The following is a 22,314-nucleotide window of genomic DNA, read 5'->3' on the forward strand; positions in this document are numbered from 1 at the left end:
TAAACCCTAATCTTGTTACACACTGGGATGCTTTTACTTGCTTTTAAGACTAAAAGACCACCACTCATGGCCTACAGGGGTCTTTCCAGCCTCATCTCACACCATGCCTCCTGTGCAAAGGCGTACTGGCCCTCATTCTTCCATGAGACCTTTGCACCTGCCAGACCCTGTGACTGGAACGCTCCTTCAGCCTCACTTCATCTGGGTAATTATTTGTCATCATGTCCTTTAGCAAGGCTTCCCTGACCTCCCTGACAAGGTCAGACCCCTCTGTTAGACCCTCTCGTAGCACCATACATCTTATCATGCCACTTCTCATATTATGCATATTATATTTGCATTTTAATGGGGGGCTTTTGATTAGTATCTGTCTTTTCAGTTAGACTAAACTTCTTGAGGGGTAGTACGATCATGTCTGGTCTTGCTTACACCTATATACCTTGGAAGAGTATCTGACGTACAGTGCCCCATTTAATTATAGAGATGAGAAAATATTTATTGAATGAGTTAATGAGTGGGTCACTTTCTCTTTTTTTAACCCGTGTTATGCTAATTCTGCGTTTACTTCCACTTCTGCCCATTTGTTCATTCATTTAAAAATGTTCATCGGGTGCCTAGTGTGTGCCAGACTGTATAATGTTGCCTGTGACTCGTGAAATGATGACTGGTTTAATCAACCACGATTACAAAGGCAGGAGTCGTTTTACCTGCAAACAATTCTGAATAGGCCTGCAAGAATATAGGAATTCATCTCCTCATCATGTGGCTTTGTATATGGCAGGAACTTAAGGCTTCATAGATTCTGTCTTCAGAGTTTTCGTATGTTATTCTTGGTAACGTCAGTCAACTAAATCACATGACTTAATCTTCTAAAATTTTTTTCCAGCTCCTAACCTAAATCCTACTACCAAACTTCCAGCTCAACTGTAAATTTAATTTTGCAGCAAATCAAACTACTGGGGTATGTAAGAACCAGACTACTAACCACAAATGTTTCTAATGCTGATCTAGACCATAGTATCTATCTGAAAACTGCAAAACGCCAGCTAATTAACGTTCATAAATAATTTTTGATTATTCAAGTAATTATATTCTCTTAATGAGTCACATTTCATGCAAATTAATTTGTCTATATAAATTAATCATAGCAAAGAACATTCTTACATATTATGTATACTTGTACTAACTCCATAAATATAAGCAGTGATGTATTTTGGTAGAACATGGTTTCTCAGATTATGTAAATTGAGTCCTTCTAAGCTGAGAATCATGATATTTCTGATGAATGTTTAATAGAAGGAAAATGTTTTTTCTGTTTTAATTATTTTGACATTTTTAATCAGAAAGTAAATTAATGAAGGCACATGCATGGAAACAGTAGATTTCATGTGATCTGTAGGGAGACAGCAACTGTACTAGACTGTAAACTCCTTGAGGGCAGAGGTCATGTTTTTTGTTCATGATTATATCTCCCATCCCAATCCCTAGCACTGTTATTGGCATATAATAGGTGCTCAATAAATAGCTGTTACATGAATGAATCAAAATACTCTAATTCCATCCTTGATATTTATAGAGGATAAACCAATGATGCCTGATCCCAGTGTTGGCATTAACAGGTCAAGTTGTTGGTTTGTGTCTCAATTTATGAAAAAACCAGCGAGTAAAATTGTATATTCTAACTTTGAATTATGAAGGGTAGGAAAATTCTGATTTCTTATTGTATGGTTCATGTGAGAAAAGTTTATTCCGATTTATTGTATTTTGAACTATGAGTTCCGAGGCACGAAGGTTTGGTTCAATCACCAGTCATTTGTGAACAATGTCTGGGTTGGAAATAACTTCAGAGTCATCTTTTTAAACCCAGTCTTCCATTTGAAGTTTGAATCTCCTTTACAATATTTCTGCCAAGGGCCCAGTCAAAGTTTGCACATTTCCAAGTGATAGAGAACTTATCACCTCCTGAGGCAATCCATTCCATTTAAGGACAGTTTGGTTAGAAAATTCTTTATTCTATCATATTAAGATTGGCCTTCCTGCACTTCTTGCACCCAGCAAGGATGGGCATATAGAACACATATTTTTCCTCTTCCATCTGACACCTCATGTATTTTTGAAGTCTTCAGTGGCTAGGCGAAATTTCCCCAGTTTGTACGAACACTCCAGGTAGGACATGATTTCCTATCTCTTCCCTTTTCTGGTCATTCTCCCAGTGAATGTGCCTCTGTTTGTTTGTATCTCTTTTAAAAGTGTAGTGTCCAGACAGAGCCCAGTATTTTAAGTGTGGTTTATGTGCAGCAACTATGCTCCTGCCAAATACTGGATTTGTAGATAGCCAGGAGTTTCCGCACACATTTTCTCCTGGTAGTGTAGTGACAATTCCTATGAATCGGCAGCAACCTTTCTGTCTCCCTCGTGAAAGTATCAGAGCTAGAGCATTTTAGACTGGGCAAAGTGATTTTTTTCATAGGTCACATCAGGAGAGAATATCTCCATGCTCAGTGAACATATGAAGGCTAGTATAAAGCTATTTAATACTGCTTGGTAAGTGAGATAATGAATGTATGTAAAGTGCCTAGGCTGGTGTCTGGTCCAGAGTAGTGACTCAGCTAATGTTCATTAACTTTTCCTTTCCCCTCGCCATCTCTTTATATTTTTTCTCAGAATTTTTTCCCCTCTCTTTTAACACAAGGATGATGTAGGGATGAACACGTAGACTATAAAATACCTTCTGTAGACTCTTTTTGTAATTCCCAGAAGACATGAGTTCTCTGTTTTCTTTAACTAAAATCCTAAGGGAGAGTTAGATGAGATACAAATGTCTCAGACGTTTTCCACATAAAATATAGCACTTAAGTTGAACAATCTTTAGGCATTCATTTTATTAATCTAGTTGACTTGTGCATTATTTTGCATCTTCATTCATCTGGCTGGGTTGTGTGTTTAAAATGAACTTCTAGCTATTTGTTTTCTTTAAAATTATGGATACAAAGTCAAATAAAATTAGTGTATTTGAACACCAAATAAAATAAAATAAAATAAAATAAAATGAGCTTCTTAAGACTAGAAAGACAAGGATTAAAAAATGAGAAGTTTCAATTCTCTCACTTTATTGTATTACAGTTTCCAGTTTCACAAGAGATTAAGAAAAGAGAACTAACATGGATAGGGGAATTCTTGAATATCCTATAGCAATTGTTTCTTTAAAAATAAGGTTCTGAGAAATGTAAAGCAACTTTGTTCCCATAAATGAAACTGCCATTCCTAACAGTTGGCACACCATCTCTTTTAGCAATAAGATGCCTAGAAACACACTGAACTTTGACTCACTTTTTTACAAAGACATTTGTTTTAGAAAAGAGAGTGACACTACTTTAGGTACTCCCCCACAAATTACTAAGGAGAAAGCATCATTCTATGGCATTGAAAATAGTGATATTAACTCCAGCATCTAGGTGTTACTGGATGACGTAGTACTGCCCAGCAACACAGGTCTTACCAAGGATCTCGACACCCTGGATCCTGAGGGGCTTTCTTCTAACTTGAAACGTCTCTTCTTGAGTGGAGAGAGTAATTCCTTGATGCTCTTTTTCAAAATTTGCACCGATCTAACTTTTTTCGTTACTCCACATATGATCATTACAACACTGAAATTGCTTTAACTGTTTGCTGACTGACAATAACTGATGACTTGAAGTAGAAGAAACACCCAAGCAAGCTTCCTGACTTTTTATAAGGTACCTTCTACCTGCAGAGGCTCTAATTCTAGAGATTTCTCAGATGTAAAATATGCAACTTTCATTTGAGAAAATTAGACCGTTTGAATGGGAAAAATTAATGCCAATTTAAGATAAAAATGTGATCATTTTGTAGAAATTATTTTAGAAATTACTTAAAATCTCAGATCAATATAATAAGTGCAGACACAATTTATTTACTTAAAATGTTCCGTTAATACAGTATTTTGTTGTAGGTTATAGTCTGGTACATAGTAGTCTATGTATTCAACTGGAATTAAGACCTAAGGCACATGTGTTGACTCAGTTCTCATAAGTCAAAAATGTACATTTCTTCTGATACTTTGTTGTTAGAGATCTCACTTTTCCAGAGAAGATTTTGGATTTGGTATTTTAGATCAAGATACTAATGAAGTTAGAGTTACATAAAAGACATTCTGTTCTACAGTCCTGAACTGCAGCCTTATTTTCAGTCATTCAAATAAACCTTCTTGGCCATAAGGAGGAGCAGTTAGGAGAATGAATGAAAAACTCAGACTGTCCCTTTTTCTTTTTTTTTTTTTTTTAGCGGTACTCGGGCATCTCACTGTATCTCACTGTTGTGGCCTCTCCCGTTGCGGAGCACAGGCTCCGGACGCGCAGGCTCAGCGGCCACGGCTCACGGGCCCAGCCGCTCCGCGGCATGTGGGATCTTCGCGGACCGGGGCACGAAGCCGTGTCCCCTGCATCGGCAGGTGGACTCTCAACCACTGCACCACCAGGGAATCCCCCAGACTGTCTTTTTGATGGTACAATATCAAATACAAAGCCCTTCATGACTGTTGTTCAACCTGAATCACAAAACATTTACAACTTCCGATTTAGGATGAATGATTCTGTTAATATATAATAATAGGTAATCTGTTAGTCAGCTGGCCTAAAGAAATAGGTCTTAGTAACATTTTAATATTTACTTGGAAAAAAACAACATATTATTATTCATCATCTATTATTATGGCTTTCTAACTCGAGATGAAAACATGCTGCAAACACCCCCTCCCCCCTGCCCCCCTGCTTCTGTTGCGAATAGACCTTATAAGTCCATGGTTTCAGTCATCTCTCATGTGCTTGTCTTATGTGATTATCATGAAACAATACAGGTTTTTACTGCGTCACAGTTACTAGATTGGGAGCTCCTCAATAATTAGACTATAAACTCCAAGTAGGTAAGAACTTCCCAAATTATTCATGGTTGTATTCCTAGAACCCAGTGCATAGGCACTAAGGAAATTTTTGTTTACTAAAGGGAAGAGACCTGGTCTTACTCATCAATGTATTCTAAGCTTGACATGATGTTTGGAATATTACAGATACTCAGCAAATGTTGGTTGAATGGATTTACTGATAATAAATTAACACCCAGGGTAATAACAAATACTTTTCTAACTTTTTATCATATAAGAGTAAACCAAAAAACAGCTTCCAGTTACATAATTGACCATAGTTTCTAATTATATTACAGTCAGTTCAATTAACTTTTACTCTCTTTAATTTTGCTTTGATAGTTTCTAAAACCTAAGTAAGATTACTGAGATCACTAGTTGAAAGGAGTCTCTATAATAAAACCATTGTTATCTACACACAAATTACTTATTCGTAACAACAGGAAAAACAGTAACTATACGGTGGAGAAGCTGAATAACGTCTTAAACCTGTGATCAAGATTAATATCAAACATATATGCACCACCGTGTTCATTGTAGCATTATTAACAATACCCAAGACATGCAAACAACGTAAGTCTCCATTGATGTGCATATATATATATACACACAGTGGAATATTATCCAGCCATGAAAAGAAAGAAATCTTGCCATTTGTGACAACATGATGGACCTAGAGGGCATTATGCTAAGTGAAATAAGTCAGACAAAGACAAATACCATATGATCTAACTTATATATGGAATCTTAAAAAAAACAAAACCAAAACAAAACTGAACTCATAGATACAGAGAACAGATTGGTGGTTGCTGCAGGCGGGGGGTTGTGGGGGTGGGAAGGAGTGAGTGAAATGTGTGAAGGGGGTCAAAAGTACAAACTTCCAGTTATAAAATAATAAGTCCTGGGGTTGTAACGTATCGCATTTTGACTATAGTTAATAATACTGTATTATATATTTTAAAGTTGATAAGGAGTAGATCTTAGAAGTTCTCATAAGAAAAAAAGTTTCATAATTCTGTGGTGATGGATATTAACTAGACTTATTGTGGGGATCATTTTGCAGTATATACGAATATATTTGAATCGTTGTGCTGTACACCTGAAACTAATATAGTGTTATATGTCAATTATATCTCAACTTAAGAAAAAGGATTACTGGGAGTTCTCTGGTGGCCTAATGGTTAGGGCAAGCCAGGTGGCTAGGTGCAAAAAAAAAAAAAAAGCCTATCAACCAGGCATTCCATGCCTTGAGAAAGACACCACATCAAGTATTACATACCATTCAAAAAAGGTAAAACTTCAATCTAATCATGAAGTAACATCAGACAAGTCCAAATTGACTCATTCTGTAAAACAACTGGCCCGTATTGAACAAAATGTCATTGTCATGAAAGACGAAGAAAGGCTGAGGAACTATTGCAGGTTAAAGGAAAGCAAAGAGACACGACAACTAAATGCAATATGTGATCCTGGATAGGGTCTTAGATTGGAGGGAAAAAAATCCATAAAAGGCATTATCAGGATAACTGACAAAATTATAACATAGACCTTAGTCTAAATAAAAGTATCGTATCAGTGTTAAACTTGCTGAATATGATAACTGTATTGCACTTATGTAAGATAATAAAATCCTTGCTTTCAGAAAATACACACTGAGGTAATTAAAGATAAAGGGGCAGGATGTACATTTGAATCTACCCTCAGATGGTTCAAAAAATCAGATATGTATATGGATTGAGAGAGAGAGCAAGTGAGCAAATATGACGAAATGTTAAAAATTGGTGAATCTGAGTAGAGTATGGGAATTATTTGTGTTCTTTCCATTTGCTTTTAAATTTGAAACTATTTCAAAATTAAAAGTCAAAAAAGTCAAAGATGATATCTAAAAAAGGCAGAAATTACTTAAAATACAATCCCATTTATTTGCAAGTTAAAAAAAAAAGTTAAAAAAACCAACCAAACCAAAATAACCACCCCTCATAAAAACAAAAACACAATCCTGATGAATGGTTTTACATGATGAATGGTTAGTAGTTTCAAGTGTCCAGCTATGGCATATAGTCTACAGCATTACTAATTCTATACAATAGTGGTTCCTTTAATTGTCCTCGTATGGTTGTTCTCTACATTGAAAATGAGTGTCCTATTAGGCCAGGGGCCTAATTAAACTAAACCAGTAAAATTGATTTTCCCCACTAAACTTTTTCTTATGATGTTTATTGCAAAGAATGAACGTTGTCATTATTTCTTCTTTAGCCCAATTGAAATGAAAATTTGTTCACTCAAGCCCATCTAGTAACTTTTAATTGTTGCCTATCATGTGCCATGTAGTGGGCTAGGTGATGGCAAAACAAAAGAGGAATAAGTTATGATGTGTTTCTTGACGAATTCAGACTAATGGGAGAGTCAGCCATTTAATCAGAATGATTTATTACAGGAGCAGGAAAATGGAGCAGTTATTTGTCTGTGGGAGCTAGTTTCTCAGAAGAAGTGACATCTGAAGGATGAATAGGAGCTTCCCAGGTAGAGGGGAAGGATATTTATTTCCAGGTGTAAGGAGTAGCATGTGCAAAGGCTCAAAGCCTTGAAAAGTTCAATACTCATTTCTGATTTATGCCAGATGTAGTTCAGAGGCATTAAAACCTACATCAGCTGCTTTAAAAAATTTTTTTATTGTGAAATATTATACACGTTCATAAAAGTGCATAAAACATGACTATCAGCTTGCTGAATTATTACAAGGCAAATATACATGTAACGATCATTAGGTCAAAATCTATAAAATGGCCAGTAGCCCCCAAATTGGCACCCCTCCCCTCCCAGTACACTTCCCAACCTTCTACCCAAACCACTGTTCTATTATTTAACAGTTGCTTTAGCTAATGGATACAGCCACATAACCTACAACTCTATCATCTCTCTCTAAAATTCCCTCGTGTCCCACACTCCCTCCCCACCCAGTTAAACTACTGTTTGCTTTGTTGATTTCTGCAAAGGGTGAGAAATCCAGCAAGTTTCTTTGGAGCATAAAGTTGTGAAGTTGTGGGAGGGACAAGTATAATAGTAAGTATTTATTATTGCTATACCTGAACTGTGTTCCAGGTCCTTCTGGGCACTTTATTCATTCACTGATTTCCCACAACACTGAAAGTAGCAGACAGCCGTCTGAGTTTCAAGACAGGTTCTCACTTTTTAGAGACACAAAACTCATGAATGGTGGAGATGGGACTAAGACCTAGATTTTTCTGGTTCCAAAACAAATGCTTTTTTTTTTTTTCCAACACAGCTTGTGGGATCTTAGTTCCCCAACCGGGGATCGAACCCTGGCCCCCTGCAGTGGAAGCGTAGAGCCCTAACCACTGGACCACCAGGGATTCCCCATGTGCTCTTTCTACTAATGGTTTTTGTTGAGATTTGACTTCTTCATATGGAAAATGAGTAGTCAACAGAAATTTTAAATTGGGAAGTAATATTATATTTGTTTGGACTATAATTCTGTTGATAGTGTGGAATAATGGAGAGAGGGAGAGATGGTGGTAGGGAGACCATGGAGGTAGTTATTGAAATGGTTCAGAGATGAGGTTTTGGACTAGAAGATTGATGGTGCCCATGGAGAGAGGACACTATTTTCTAGACTTTTCTGAGGTATAACCAATGGTGCTAGGTTAGACGCTGGGGATAAGTGAGATGAGAAACCTTGTACACAGGTAACTTGCATTATTTGCATCTCTGCATGTGCTCCTCTCTATGACTCCAAGGCCTCTACCTTGATAGCCTGAATAGATAGCAACACTGTTGATTAAAATTTGGAAGAGGAAGAACAGGTTTCGTGAGAAGGTAGGTTCAGTTTGGACCCTGCTAATTTTGAGATGCCTGGGAAAATTCAGATTATCTGCCTCCTGGGTAGTTAGAAATAGAGCTTAGAGGCTTCAGGGACAGGTCTGAGCTGAAGATAAAATTTTAGAAATAATCAGAATATATAATCCGAACGCATGTAACTTGAGGTACAGGACCTGGACTCAGACCTACGTTTAAATCTTAGGTCAAACACAAATTATCTGTGTCCTAATTTGTAAAATGGGATAATATCTAACCCAGGAACTTGGTAAGGATTCAGTGAAAAACCAGAAAGCACTTAGCACCTTGTCTGAGTTCAATAAGTGACAAAATTATCTTTAGCTATTATTATTAGATTATAATACAGACTTACATATGAACATACTCCCCTATAACAAAAAACATTTTTAAAAATGGAATTCACTTAAATGCTATCTGAAATGCATTTGAATGGAAGACCTGTAAGGCATGGTTTGGTGCCGTGTCACATGGCACCATGGTACATGCTCTGTGTCACCTGGCCAGGAAGACCTAAGTGTGCTTTTAGCACCAGGAATGGAAACTTTAAGTCCATGTTCGGGGTGTGGGGTGGGGGGGTGGTTCCTAGTAGGTGACTTACCTCCAGGGCAGCAGGTACAACCTACTCCCTACTGTCCTTAAAATAAACATCTTAGGGAAAGCATTATCATCCCTTTTCATATTATGTTGCTTGCTTAGATGTTAAGTTCTAGAATTGATAATAGATCAACAGTTTAATATTTGCCCTTCTAAATCAATTTTCCATGACCCTTTCTAAACTTTCAGCCTCTATTTTGGTCCATAATTTGATTTGTAAATAATTATGAATTTAATTATTTCTGTTGTAAAATGCCACATCATAAAGCTGGAAAAATCTGGACCGGAATATGTATGTCCTATAGGAACTATAAGTGCTTCTACTTGTTGTTAGGTTTTTATACTGTGTTTTAGAGAGATTTGTTTAGAACACATGGGAAAATCTTAAAGAAAGCAACAAAATGATGAGGAAAGTAAAGGAATCACTAAAGTTTATTTATACAAGGCCAGCAAATTGACCCACTTAATTTAAAGAATTGGTCTGACTAGTGTTTCCTTGTTATGCTCTTCTTAAAGGCATCATCAGGCATTAAGAAAAAGAAAAGCAATCCAGCAGCTTTAGTTAGTATCATTCTTGAAATAATTGTATATTGTGATAGACTACATGCAAAGATCATCACAATAATTGCTTCCTTTCCTATATGCGTATCCCTTTGAAATGTGACTTGGCTACTCCTCCCATCAAGGAGGGAAATTTAAAATATGGCACAAGTGAACTTATCTACAAAACAGAGACTCACAGACATAGAGATCAGACTTGTAGTTGCCAAGGGGGAGGGAGGGAGGGAGAGGGGTGGACTGGGAATTTGGCGTTGGTAGATGCAAACTATTACATTTAGAATGCATAAACAACAAGGTCCTACTGTATAGCACAGGGAACTATATCCAGTCTCCTGGAATAAACCATAATGGAAAAGAATATTAAAAAAAGAATGTATATATGTATAAAACGGAGTCACTGCTATACAGCAGAGATTGGCACAATATTGTAAATCAACTATACTTCAATTAAAAAAATTTAAAAAGAAGGGAAATTTATCTCCCCAGTTTCTGAATATGTGCTGACCTTTTGACTTTCTTTGACCAATAGAGTGTGGTGGAAGTGATGCCAAGTTTCTGCTTCAAGAGGTCTTGCAGTTCCCACTCTGTATTTGCTTGGCATGCTGCCACAATGTGAAGATGCCCAGGATAATATTGAGGATGAAAGGCTACAAGGGGAGAGAGAGGTCCAGCCAATAGTCAGCACTAGCTGCCATCCATGAGTGCACCCAGTCAAGCTGCCAGATGACTGTAGCAGCTACATGCATGATCCCAGACAAGGCCAGAGAGCACATAAAATGGCTTTAAGGCACTGATTCTAGGGTGGTTTGCTACGCAGTAATAGTGTATATGTGTGTGTGTGTATGTGTATATGTAATATATACACATACACACACATATATATTCTCTAGCCTTGAAGATGAGGGAATATTTTTAAACTGTAAGAGGGTCTTAGGTTAATCATTAGGATGCACTTGCAGACTTTAAGGATCAAAAATTTCCTTAAAGCTGTAATGATGTGTCACCTAGGTTGCTGCAGTGAACAGCGAAAAGGGAAGACAAATAATTTTTCTGTGATGGTTTGTGCATAGTGTTTTTAGAGGTAGGGTGAAAATTCTAGAAGATGTTCAAAGTCTCTTTAAACTCTAGGGCCCTGTGAAATTCAGTTGTGATTTCAGCAACTCCATTCCCGCTTCGTGAACTTGTACGTGGCATTTTAATACCTTTCACAAATGACAGCATCTACCGGCTCATCTTTCACATACAATGTGATCTAAAACAGCTGTGGTACAGTGTAGGCAACACAGTATATAGCCAGCATAACATAGTGACTAAGGTCATGAGTTCCAGAGCCATACCGTTTGGGTTCAAATGCTGGTTCAGTTGCCTATCAGCTGTAACCTTGATGAGTTATTTAACCATTCTTTGCCTCAGTTTCTCCCCCTGAAGAATGGAATGATAACAAAATCTCATTGAATTGTTGTTAGGATTAGATGAGTTAATGCTTGAGCTTAAAACATATTACTCAAAACATGTCAGATACTAGCATTGTTATTTTATAAAGGGAATGATCTAGGTCCTAGACTCAGTTCTGTTAACTGTGTGACCTTCAGCAAATCAGTTAACCTATCTGGGTTTCAGTTTTCTGCCTATAAAGTAAGGTTTACTATGTAACTTCCATGGTTTCTTTTCCTCTTTAAAATTCTATGATTCAGGGTTCAATATTTGTTCTACCCACATGCACATTACAATCTTGTCTATAATTCTAATTTTTCAAAAATTGTTTAAAACTTATTCTATTAACAAGCAATTTTGAGGACCCTCTAGTAATGACCACTTTGAAGTACAATATAAATAATACTGCATTTACTCAGGAAACTAAACATTTTTTATTCACATCTGGTCAGCAAACATTTACAACTCTTACATATCCAAAGAGATGCCTTTTCAGGTTTATGAAAACTTAAAATTGTATATTCATTTTTTAAACCCATGATAAATTTGCTTATTAAAGTAGGAAAAGATCTTCCAAAAGTGAAGACAATATTTCACCTCAAATTTTACCAAAGATCTCCAGTGTTAAATAAAATCCACTGTTAAGGGTCACGTTTAAAATTTTTTTCTATTTTTTTGCTTAAGCATATTACACACAATATTATAAAAATGTGATTTTTTAAATTGGCTTCATAACACCATCATGTGGACGTAGTTTATTTTACACTGGTTTATAAATTGTGGCATTTCATTTTAGTTTGATGTTTTGTATTGCTTCTTGACAATGAGACAGATAAAGAGATCAAACGTACTAAGGTAACCAGTTAGTATGTAGAATGTACAGTACGTGGAATTCCTTTTAAAAAGTTTTTCATTTTCCTATCCTTTTCCTGTCACCCCTATAATCAAACTGCTACAATCCCTTAGGACCTATGCAAATGTTCCATTCAATATTTTTACAGTAATAAAATTATCAATTACTGGATCTACTACAAACTTAACTTTTAATTCTGAAAATAGATTTCAGTCACTCATTTGTTTTTCCAAAAGCCTATCTACGAAACTTTGTTTTTCAGGGATCCGAAAACTGGCACGCTAACTACGAAGTGGATCTTGGGGGTGGGGGGGGAGAGATGGAGATAAACAAAGCAAAGGGTCTTCTTCTGTCTTAAAATTTTCATATTTGCTTCTGGAGCAAGAATTCCATCCTAGACGTCGGGGAGAAGGCAGGGGAGGCGTCTCTCCTGCCCCCGAGCAGCGGCACACGGGTTTGCTGAATTTGACAGACCACTGCGATCTTGGGGGATTTTCCAAGCTGGAAGAGAGCGCCGATGAGAAAAAGTGCGTACAGCCCACGTGACCCAACTTCACTTTCAGGTGCCAGAAGCGGAGCGCAGCTGCAATCAATACCGATCTTCCACCAACTAGGTTGTATTCCTCCCAAGGACCTGCTAAAACCCCCGAAGTTCTGAGAGACACACTTCGGAAATTGTTGGGTTTAAAAAAAAAAAAAAGTTGTACCATTTATGACAACTTTTTCGGAATCACCACGATTTACGGCTTACGCATTTGCCAAGCCTTTTCCTACAGTTCCCTCCCTTGCTTTTCCAAGCCTCCCGTTTCGGTTCCACCGAAAAAAGAAAAGCGATAGCAACAGTTTGGTTGCCCAGCAGTCCGTCTCCCGGGCGCAATCACCGCACCAGGGGCCTCACACCTCTCGGCCCGCGAAGCCCAGGACTTCGGCTCCCAGTCCGCCGGGGACGTGCGGGAGTACGGCCGCTTCGAGACCCGGGCCGCGCCACCCGCCCCGGCTCCCTCCCCGCGCCCGGCCGCAGAGCGTCGCCACCCCACCGTCGGGGGCGCCGGGCTGGGCGCATGCGCGCGGCGCTCCCGGGCGTGCCGGCCACACTCCCCCCACCCACTCCGAGAGCTTGTCACTTCCTGCCCTCGCCCCATCTCCGTCCGGGGTCAGTCAGTCGCTCCCTGTCGCAGCCGGCGAGTCTCTGCTTCCCCCTTCCTACCCGCTCCGCGGCGGCAGCTCAGGCTCTTCGTGGAGGGGCAGACAGAGAAAGAGAGAGACTGACTTAATAAAGTTTGCTGAAACAACAACTATTACCAAAAGGAGCCCAAGGCGGGGGAAACCCCCATCCTTCCCCGCCCCTCTCCAAAAGCCTGAAGGACCGTCGCAGGTGGAGCGGCGCTGAGGGGAGCCGGGCTCCGGCGGCAGCCGTTGCCCTGGCAAGGGGCGCCTCGGGTCCTGCCCGCTCCGGTTCCGGCTCCTTCGGTGGCGGCGGCAGCGGCTGCGGGGCGGTACCTCCTGTCAACTGCCTGCGCCCGCGCGCCGTCAGCCCGCCCGCCAGCTCCACAGCGCGGAGGGACGCCGTGAGCCGCCGCCACAGCCGTCGCCTCGGGCCGCGGAGGGACGTGGTGAGCTGCGGCGCTTCCGCGTCAGCGCCGGCGGGGAATCTCTGGGAGCGCGTCTGGCCCGAACCCCGGTCCCTTCGCGCGGTCCGGCGAGGCTGCGCCAGGTGGGGCCCGAAGCCGCCTCTCACGCCAGGCTGTCCCCGCGGCCGTCCGGCCTGCCTTCCTTCCTTCCGCCCGCCCGTCGGCCCGCCCTAAGAGTTCAGTAAGTTGGGCGCACTTGGTTGGGGGGACGGGGGTTCAGCCGGGGAGACCCTGGCGCACGTGCGTCGCGGGAGGGCGCGACGTGGGCCGGCCGCCGGCGGGAGCTACACCTCGGCCGCCCGGCCGCCGCGCCCCCCGCCCCACGGGCCCCGGCGCCGGCCGTGCCCGCTGCGCTCCGCGCCACCGTCTCCGCGCGCGCCCGCCCGGGAAGGCGAGGCCGCCACCAACGCCGCCGCCCGCGCAGCCGGCCAGGCCCTTGCTCTGCGCGCCCGGGGCTGCGTTTCCGGGTAGGGCGGTGAACCTGTGCGGGAGTTCGGGCTGAAGAAGCCTTCGTGCGTTTTTCTTTCTCAGTTCGAGAGGAGGGTGCAGGGCTGTGGAGGGCAAGCGGAGGGCAAGCGGAGGGCGGGTGAGGGGAACGTTTCTGGAAAATGCAGCCAGAACCCCCCCAGGAAGTTCAGGCTGAGTGACGGGTTTGTGCTTCTTTCAACAGCCAAGCCGCAATGAAGAGCTTCTTACAGTGAAAGGAAAGTAGGTCGCGCCCACTGAAAATGCCTTTAAGGGACAAATACTGTCAGACTGACCACCATCATCACGGATGCTGTGAACCAGGTATACGCCTTTCTTCAGTTACTTTGCCCTCCACCAGAGCCGCTCTGCCTTCTGTTTTCTTTTAGTTCTCCTTACCTCCTGCCCAAGAAGACATTCCTAACTAAGCAGGCTATAATTTCCCCCAGCATAAAACCAGTTATGAAGCTAAAAGCTTGTACAAACAAGAGATCTCCCCTGCTTGATCTCTTAAAAAAAGTACTGCAAGTGTCACCTTAAATCTTTTCCACAAGATCAATTACTCAATCCCCTTTCCTTTTCTTTCAAGGCAGCCTGCAGTTAGTAGTATACCCTCATGCTCTGTGAATGTTTAAAACTGAAGAGAAAGGAAAAAATGGGTAGTAGAATACTGGCATTATCTTCGAGGAAGCTGTTTCATGTAAATTTTTAAAAACAAAGTTTCTCATGCTTTGATAGTGCTTAGAGACAGAATAATGCTTAAACTTAAAAATGAGTTTAGTTTGGGCTAAGAAAAGTTTGCTGAAGTCAACTTGTTGGAAGAATCAGGTTTTGTTAAGTGGAACCTCTTAAAGAAATTTCTTGGACAGAGCACATTGTTGCAAAATCTGAATATTTAGATAGAATACATAAATATTTTTAGGATAGTTTGTTCAGTGGAACTCTTTTGAGTTGAATTTATGAAATGAAGAAGTTGCTTTTTGAAGGCTCATGAAGAGTATTACAACACTTTAATAAATGTGATATATAAACTCTTAATAGTTTCTCTGCTTATTAGAAGTATGATGTGCTTTGTCACAAACATTTAGAGATACAGCTTAAAAAGGGAATCCTTGAATACACAGTCACTAAACCAACTAAGGGCTCTTCTGTTACAGTTCAAAGGCAGTTGTTTATCATTATTTTTGACCTAAAAGTTATTAGGACTTTTTAATACTTTTGCTTGTTTTTTTGTTGGAGTATTTTAACTGCACTAATGTACTTGGTTTTGTCACAGTAGAGTTCATGTAAAGTAGAGTACTTTTTTTGTATAATGGGAAAAAATGGCAATGGTAAAAGGGGAAGAACTATTTTCGGAACACTTTGGTACACATGAGAATAAAATTTGTACTATGACCCTATCCCCACTGATTTGCTGAAAATAATACCTCTTCTAGTAAAACAGGCAATCCCAGGGTGGAATCCAGTGTTTATTCAACTGTTCCTGATCTACCTACCTTTCACCATCCTTTCTGCTGCATATTTTGTATCTTTGAAGTGATGATATATCACTTAACGTTTTGCCAAACGTTGAATGGATTTTTGCTAGTTTTGAAGTACAAAGCTGTGAATGACTTCTTATACTTGTGTTCCACTGTCTTTTTATTCCATTTTTTTTCTGAGAAGTCATTTGAGTTGCATTAGTTAATTAAATCATCATATTAAAACTTCTTATTTAGGAAGAAATTTATTTGGTCACTCATTTCTTTATCTCTTTGACAAATCTTTATGGAGCACCGGTTAGGGGCTAGGCACTATTCAAGGCAATGGGGATATAAGTGGTGAACAAAACAGATAAGCTCACCCCCTCATGGAACGTTTGAGTGGGAAGAGATAGACGTAAGTAAACAAGTAAGATAATTTGTGACCATACCTTATTTATAAAGTATATATTCTGGTAATTAAAGTTTTCTAGATACTTTAATGTCTTTTTAAAGAGGTTTTCCAGAGTTGAACTTTTAAATATGTGTTGGAACTTTTCTGCTTTTTCTCCCTCATTAACACAAATTCAGATAAGTTGCATTAATTGAAAAATTTCAACTTTATTTTGCCAGGAACTTTTCCCATGCAACTTATTTTTCAGACTGTCATGTCAAAAGTGGTTGGTATTTCTTCACTTTCTTAGTTAGAAGTAAACACTTCCTGAGGATTTAGTTCAGTGGAAAGCCAAAAGTTTAACTTACGGGGTAGTTAATTGTCATTATTTCAGAGGAAGGTATGGGCCATTATTGAGAGGAATATGTTATGGTAGTTTTAAAAAGAGGATGCCCTCAGATGGAGGAAAGACGGTGACATGATGTTTGAGAAGATCTTTTAATGAGCTGTCCCAAGAGGTCTGACCTCCTTTGGATTATGAACGATAGGTGAGTTCTGAATGAGAGCAGTGTGTTCCTGAGCAGGTTTTGATAGGATGGATCAATTTGTATTGAGGGGTGGTGTTATAAGTCTATCAGTGTATGTCAAATATTCTTAGTTATGTTTTAAGAAAGTTTTTTGTTAGAGAAATTTTCAGATGTTCAGAAGTAGAGAGAATGGTATAAGGAACCTGATGTAGCCATTACACAACTCCATCAGTTATCAATATGTGGACAAGCTCTTTTGATCTGTATTCTCCCCTCCCCACAGTTCCCTTCTCCATCCTCCAACTGCTCCCCTACTCTCTACTGTTTGAAAGCAAATCTCAGACATCATAGGTAGAAGGATATTTTAAGGGGCTTATTTTAAGGTAGGAGAGACTTAAAAAAGTGGGTGTTTTATTCTGGGAAGTGTGTTCTTGGAAGGATGTAAAGAAAGGTGTTAACTTCTGAGCGTTTGTGTTTTTTGGCTGGAGAGAGATGCTCTTTTTTTCCTGAATGGTCATGTAACCTGATCTTGGGAGGGATGTTAGGATATGTAAGAGGAAATTTTATAAAATACTAACATATAAAGTTTTTTTAGGATTGAGAGTATGTTTTCATGAAGAAAGAAAAGTTTCTTACAAGGGGACCTACACAGATGTGTATACCAAATGAATGTGTCCACTCATAACTGAACTAACCCTGGGGTTATTTTGAATGGTATCTCAGGATGTGTATGTATTCTGGTGGTACCAGTGATGGTTATGGGTAACAAAATTTTGCTCTAGCTTTAAAATCAGATGTTGTTATGTGGAAGTGGAAGTTAGTGTATTACAGGAAGTTTTCTGGAGCATATACCTAAATGAAGAAAGGGGGCTCTAAGGAGAAGTTTCCATTTTTTTCCCCCATATTTCTCCCTTATTCATTACTCTTTTTTTCATTCTTCCTTTCTAGAATTCTTGTCACTTAGAGAGCCAGGCCTTCAAGCTTTTTAGTTCTTTAAAATTGTATAACTTCTACCCTATCTTCTGTAGTTGTTATTTTTTATAATCAGTTATTGGTTGTTACAGTGTACAAATACTGGAAAGAACATCTAACCTAAATAAATGATATCATCAGTCTACTTACAAACTTCTACTGTTGTTTCTCTAAGGGGCTGCATTCTACTTCTCTTAGATTTTAGAAAAGATTTTTCAGTTTTTGGTGTCAGGAAGGCAGTTGATTTGTAGATTATGATGATGATGGTGCTAGAACATTTATTGAGCCTTTACTATATTCCAGGCTCTGATATAACCAGGTACCTGCATTAGCCAATTTAATCCTCGCACAGCCCTATGATTTGGGTACTTTTATTATCTGCATTTTAGAGATGAGAACAGAGAAATCAGAGAGTGTAATTTGCCCTAGTGGTATCTAGTTATTGGTAGCAAAAGAATTTCAGCGCAATCAGTCCAGGTCTGGAGTCTTCTGTTCTTAACCACTGCAGTTAGTGCCAATGTCAGATATTCCCAAAATGAGTTGTATTTGCGTGTATGTTCTTAAAAACACCTCAGAGTTTCTCTTAAAATTGGGAAAATTTTGCTTAATGGAATGATTTAGTCCTGAGACATAGTTCCTCCCCTTTGTGTACGCTGAACTTAAGAGTTGAAACCAAAATGAGAATCTAAGGCTGTGTCTCTACACATAGCCTAGCAGGCTTTATCAGACAGCTAAATGCTGTCCAAGCCTGGGCCCTGAAGCAGTAGCAGCACACATTACTGAAGTAACCCTCCTTATCTTCTCGCACTGAGCAGATGATGGTAAAATACCATCTGGGTTAAGACGGTAAAACATTATAACATATTGAAAAAAAAGAGGTAATTAAAATGGCCAATTTTTCTCCACCACAACTATCTCTTTATTTGATATCTGATGGGAAACTTCAGTTTTCTTTTCAGTTACCTTGTTTCTTATTACCATAATCTTATTTATATTATATATTTATACTGCTACTCTGGGAATTTTGGAAAGCAGGCATGATACAGACCTCTGTATATGAAAATTTTTACTTTTACAACGGGAATATTATTTTTACTTATTATAAAAATGCTTACTTTCTAAAGTGCACACTTCCAAAAGCCCAGGCTAGTGAAGTGTGAGGCAGAAAGTGAAAATCACCCCTATAAGCCCACCCTGATGGAAAGAACCATTGTTAAATTTCGTTGGTATCCCATCAGACTTTCTGTGTTTATATTAGCATTTATACATAGACACACATATACCTTAAATTTATTTCTTTCTGTAGCTCCTGAAATATATATTAATATAATTGAGGTCATATTCTATAACCTGTTTTTGTTGCTTAGCAATGTAGTATTGACATCCTTTGTTGTCAGTACATGTAGACCTAGCTCATGCTGTGTAAGAGCCGTGAGAGATTCTGTTGTATGGATATTTCATAGTTTATTTAGTCTGGTTCCTTTTGAGAGACTTCTAAGTTGTTTGAAATTTTTCTCAATTATTTACAGTACTGCAGAGTGCTGCAGTGAACTTTCTTGTACATCTGTCGTTGTGCACTTGACCAGTTCTTTCCTTAGGTAGTGGTTTTTGAGTTTTGCTCTCTTAATTGCCCAGAGAGCTGTACTAGATTGCAGAGTTTTGGAATGGTTTATGAGGTGTGGCTAGGTTATCATTGCCCTAGAATTTTGATTAAATATAGTGGTTCCTCTTCAAGGGGAATAAAAAGGCAAACATGACTAATATGTACTAACTAACACCAAAATAGTAAGATCTTTGCATTTGAACTTAATGCATAGTCTCAGTAGCCTTAGTTTCACCTTGAATTGAGAAAAATTTTAGTTACATTTTTCCCATTATTTCATTTTGCCTTACAAAGATAATGGTGGAGTACATACAAAAAAGTGTGATTGTCATTAACATGATTATAGCAAACCATTGTTTTACTTCAATAGTAAATGATTTAAATAAATAACCCTTTTTTTGTGGGGATTGGGTTGGGTGTTTGTCTTCCATGTAGTTTATATCCTGGAACCTGGAGATGCTCCTTTGTTACAGCAACCACTACAGACATCCAAATCTGGTATTCAGCAAATAATTGAGTGCTTTCGATCAGGTATGAATGTTTTAGGATGTATTTTCAATCTTCACATAGTAGCTAAAAACTACCTAGAAATCCTTAGAAATAATTTTTTAAAAATAAAATGTATACATTGGTTTTCTTTACAGAATACTTTTGATTGTCATTTTTAAAAAGTGGATGAGTAAATATTGACTTGATAGAGATTCCTTTTCAGTACTATATATTATATACTAATTTAAAAAGTATTTAGTATGGTTTAAAGAAATATGTGGTATATTTGCTGGCAAAGATTCATTGTTATTTTTTGGCATGTTCTTTATAAACTCTCAAAGGACGGTAGTAGATTATACAGGTAGTAGATTATACAGTAGATTACCCTGTATAATCTACTGAGTAGATTATTTACTCAGAATGTCTGAGATGTCCCTTGTTCTAGATTAATTACTTTATCATCTCTGTTTATGTGACTCACCATCTCCTACCTAACCCTGGAGTTTCAATATCTTTAGTAGAGCACAGATAGAAAAAAGATTATTCCAGCCCTGATATTTAGATATATTTGTTTAGCTTTTCTTTCCATTAGATTGCTATAATAATGGATATATAATAAGTATATTTGTGCAGTTACAATCCAGTGCTCTAAAGTAGGTGTTGCTCACTAAGTATAAATGGTTGAGAACTGTTAGAACTACAGTGTTTTGTAAAGTCTTAGGTTGCTGTGATTCTTATGATCCACTTGTCCACCTCTTGTGGATATGGCTTCTCTGACATTGCAGGCTATTAAATCAAATATGAACAAGCAAACATACATGACTGATGGACACCTAAGTGGTGGGCAATTAAAGGGTTAGACTATCTTTTGTTATTATTTTAAAGCTTATTATATCGTAATGAAAAATTTCTGAGATTCAAAGAAAAAGATAATTTATATGAAACCATTTGTTTTGTATTGAGAAATTTTTTGAGGTGCTTGTTTTTAAATCATTTTAAAGGGAAGTAGTATCTATTTGATTTACTTTAGGATTCTAAGAAATAGATTGTTCTTTAATCTAAAATAAATTTCTGAGTCTAAGATTCATTTCTTATACTTTTCATCTGTAGTCCTTATGGCATTGCTTTTATGTATATTTAAGTCAGTAAATATTTCGTGTATACCATATGCCTATGCTTAATGTTGGATGGTGGTATAACGTATTTTACTGTGTTTTTTGTTGTTGTTTTTTACTTTTGATAATTGCCCTTGGTTAACAGAAATAAATAATACGTCAAATTCTCCTGTGGTAAATACAATTTAAATTTTTCTAATTAGAGGCAGTATTTAAATACGTTTCTGGCATAACAGAAGAATGGTTAGTTTTTATTTGTAGTTAGAGTTTCTGTTAGCTACTTTTAGTATAGAGATAAAAATTCTTTTTGTTCTTTCTCATATCATGGAAATGAAGGTAATAGCTTCACATAGTCATATTCCTTGCTATATAGGTTTCTTTTTTAAAAATTCATAATTTGGGATTAACGAAGTTATTTTATACTGCTTCAGTTTATTACAGTGTTATTTGATTAAGAAGTTAGAATTGTTTCATTTATTTGTGCTTTCTCTTGTAAAAAATACCTTCTCAATAAGCTCCTGTATCCAAAATCTATATATTTTTTTAACTTTGGAAGGTGAATATTTAAAAAGGAAATTACGTGTTTTTCCATTGCACTGTGGTTGTATCTGTTTTCTGTGTTTATTGTTTCTTTACAAAGCTGAAGGAAAGGGACTGTGAAATGGGTAATATGTTCTTTCTTAAATGTCCCTGGTAAATTTGCCTTCTGAGTTTTTTTTTTCCCCCAAACAAATTTTGAAAATACTATAATTTAAATTCTCTAAGTACCCTATCATTTAAATTAGAGATGATTTAGAAATATGCTGAATGGTACAAAGAAACTAATTTTGGATTAAAAAAGGAATTCTTTTACTTCATTAGTGTATCTCATAGCTAAGTAATTCTAATTTCCTCAAGATGGTAATCTCTTACGTATCTGGATAATCTCAAGTCTCCTAAGGTAGCTCTTCTTTAGCACTGAGGTATATAAGCCTTGGCTGACTGAAACCTTGAGAGGATGAGCTGGAAGTTGGGGCCTCATGACTTAGGGTCTAAGATCCCTTCTCATCCTGAGACTCGTGTAAGTTTCTCCCGGTCTCACTCTACTCCCAAGCAGTCCCTCAATGACTCATCTCTTTCTAGGCTCTTTCCATTACAGCTGGGTCACACACATTGCATTTAAAGAACAATCTTGGTGGTGTTTTGTTTCTGACAGGTATTTGAAGACAGAACTTTGAAGTCTATGCTTTTGCTCTTGTTAACCTTCACAGGCTAAACCAGGTTGGGCAGTAGTAATGTGTTAGGATATCTGCCTTTGTCTTCAAGCTCAAGATAGTTGTCTTCAGCTCCAGTATCAGCTTTGCTTAAAGGATTCATGGTCTCCTGCCTAAACTGGGCTCTCTTTGACCTGGTATTAATTCCTACCCAAGCTGGAAGTTC

The 22,314-nt window shown here is 38.4% G+C and overlaps 1 protein-coding gene across 4 annotated transcripts in view; it reads left to right on the plus strand.

The window, feature by feature from the left end:
• Positions 1 to 13,368: 13,368 nt before the first annotated feature.
• Positions 13,369 to 22,314, plus strand: part of ZNF800 (zinc finger protein 800) — a 52,485-nt gene continuing 43,539 nt past the window's right edge. For all 4 annotated transcript variants that reach the window (XR_007479057.1, XR_007479058.1, XM_049714483.1 and 1 more), the window contains exons 1-3: positions 13,369 to 14,051; positions 14,541 to 14,659; positions 19,727 to 19,822. Coding sequence is in view for 2 of the 4 variants with exons in the window: in XM_049714483.1 (XP_049570440.1) it covers positions 14,599 to 14,659; positions 19,727 to 19,822 (157 nt within the window). In the remaining 2 variants the exon portion in view is untranslated. The remainder of the gene's footprint in view (positions 14,052 to 14,540; positions 14,660 to 19,726; positions 19,823 to 22,314) is intronic.

Source organism: Orcinus orca, chromosome 9, assembly GCF_937001465.1.
Source record: "Orcinus orca chromosome 9, mOrcOrc1.1, whole genome shotgun sequence".
Taxonomy (NCBI): Eukaryota; Metazoa; Chordata; class Mammalia; order Artiodactyla; family Delphinidae; genus Orcinus; species Orcinus orca.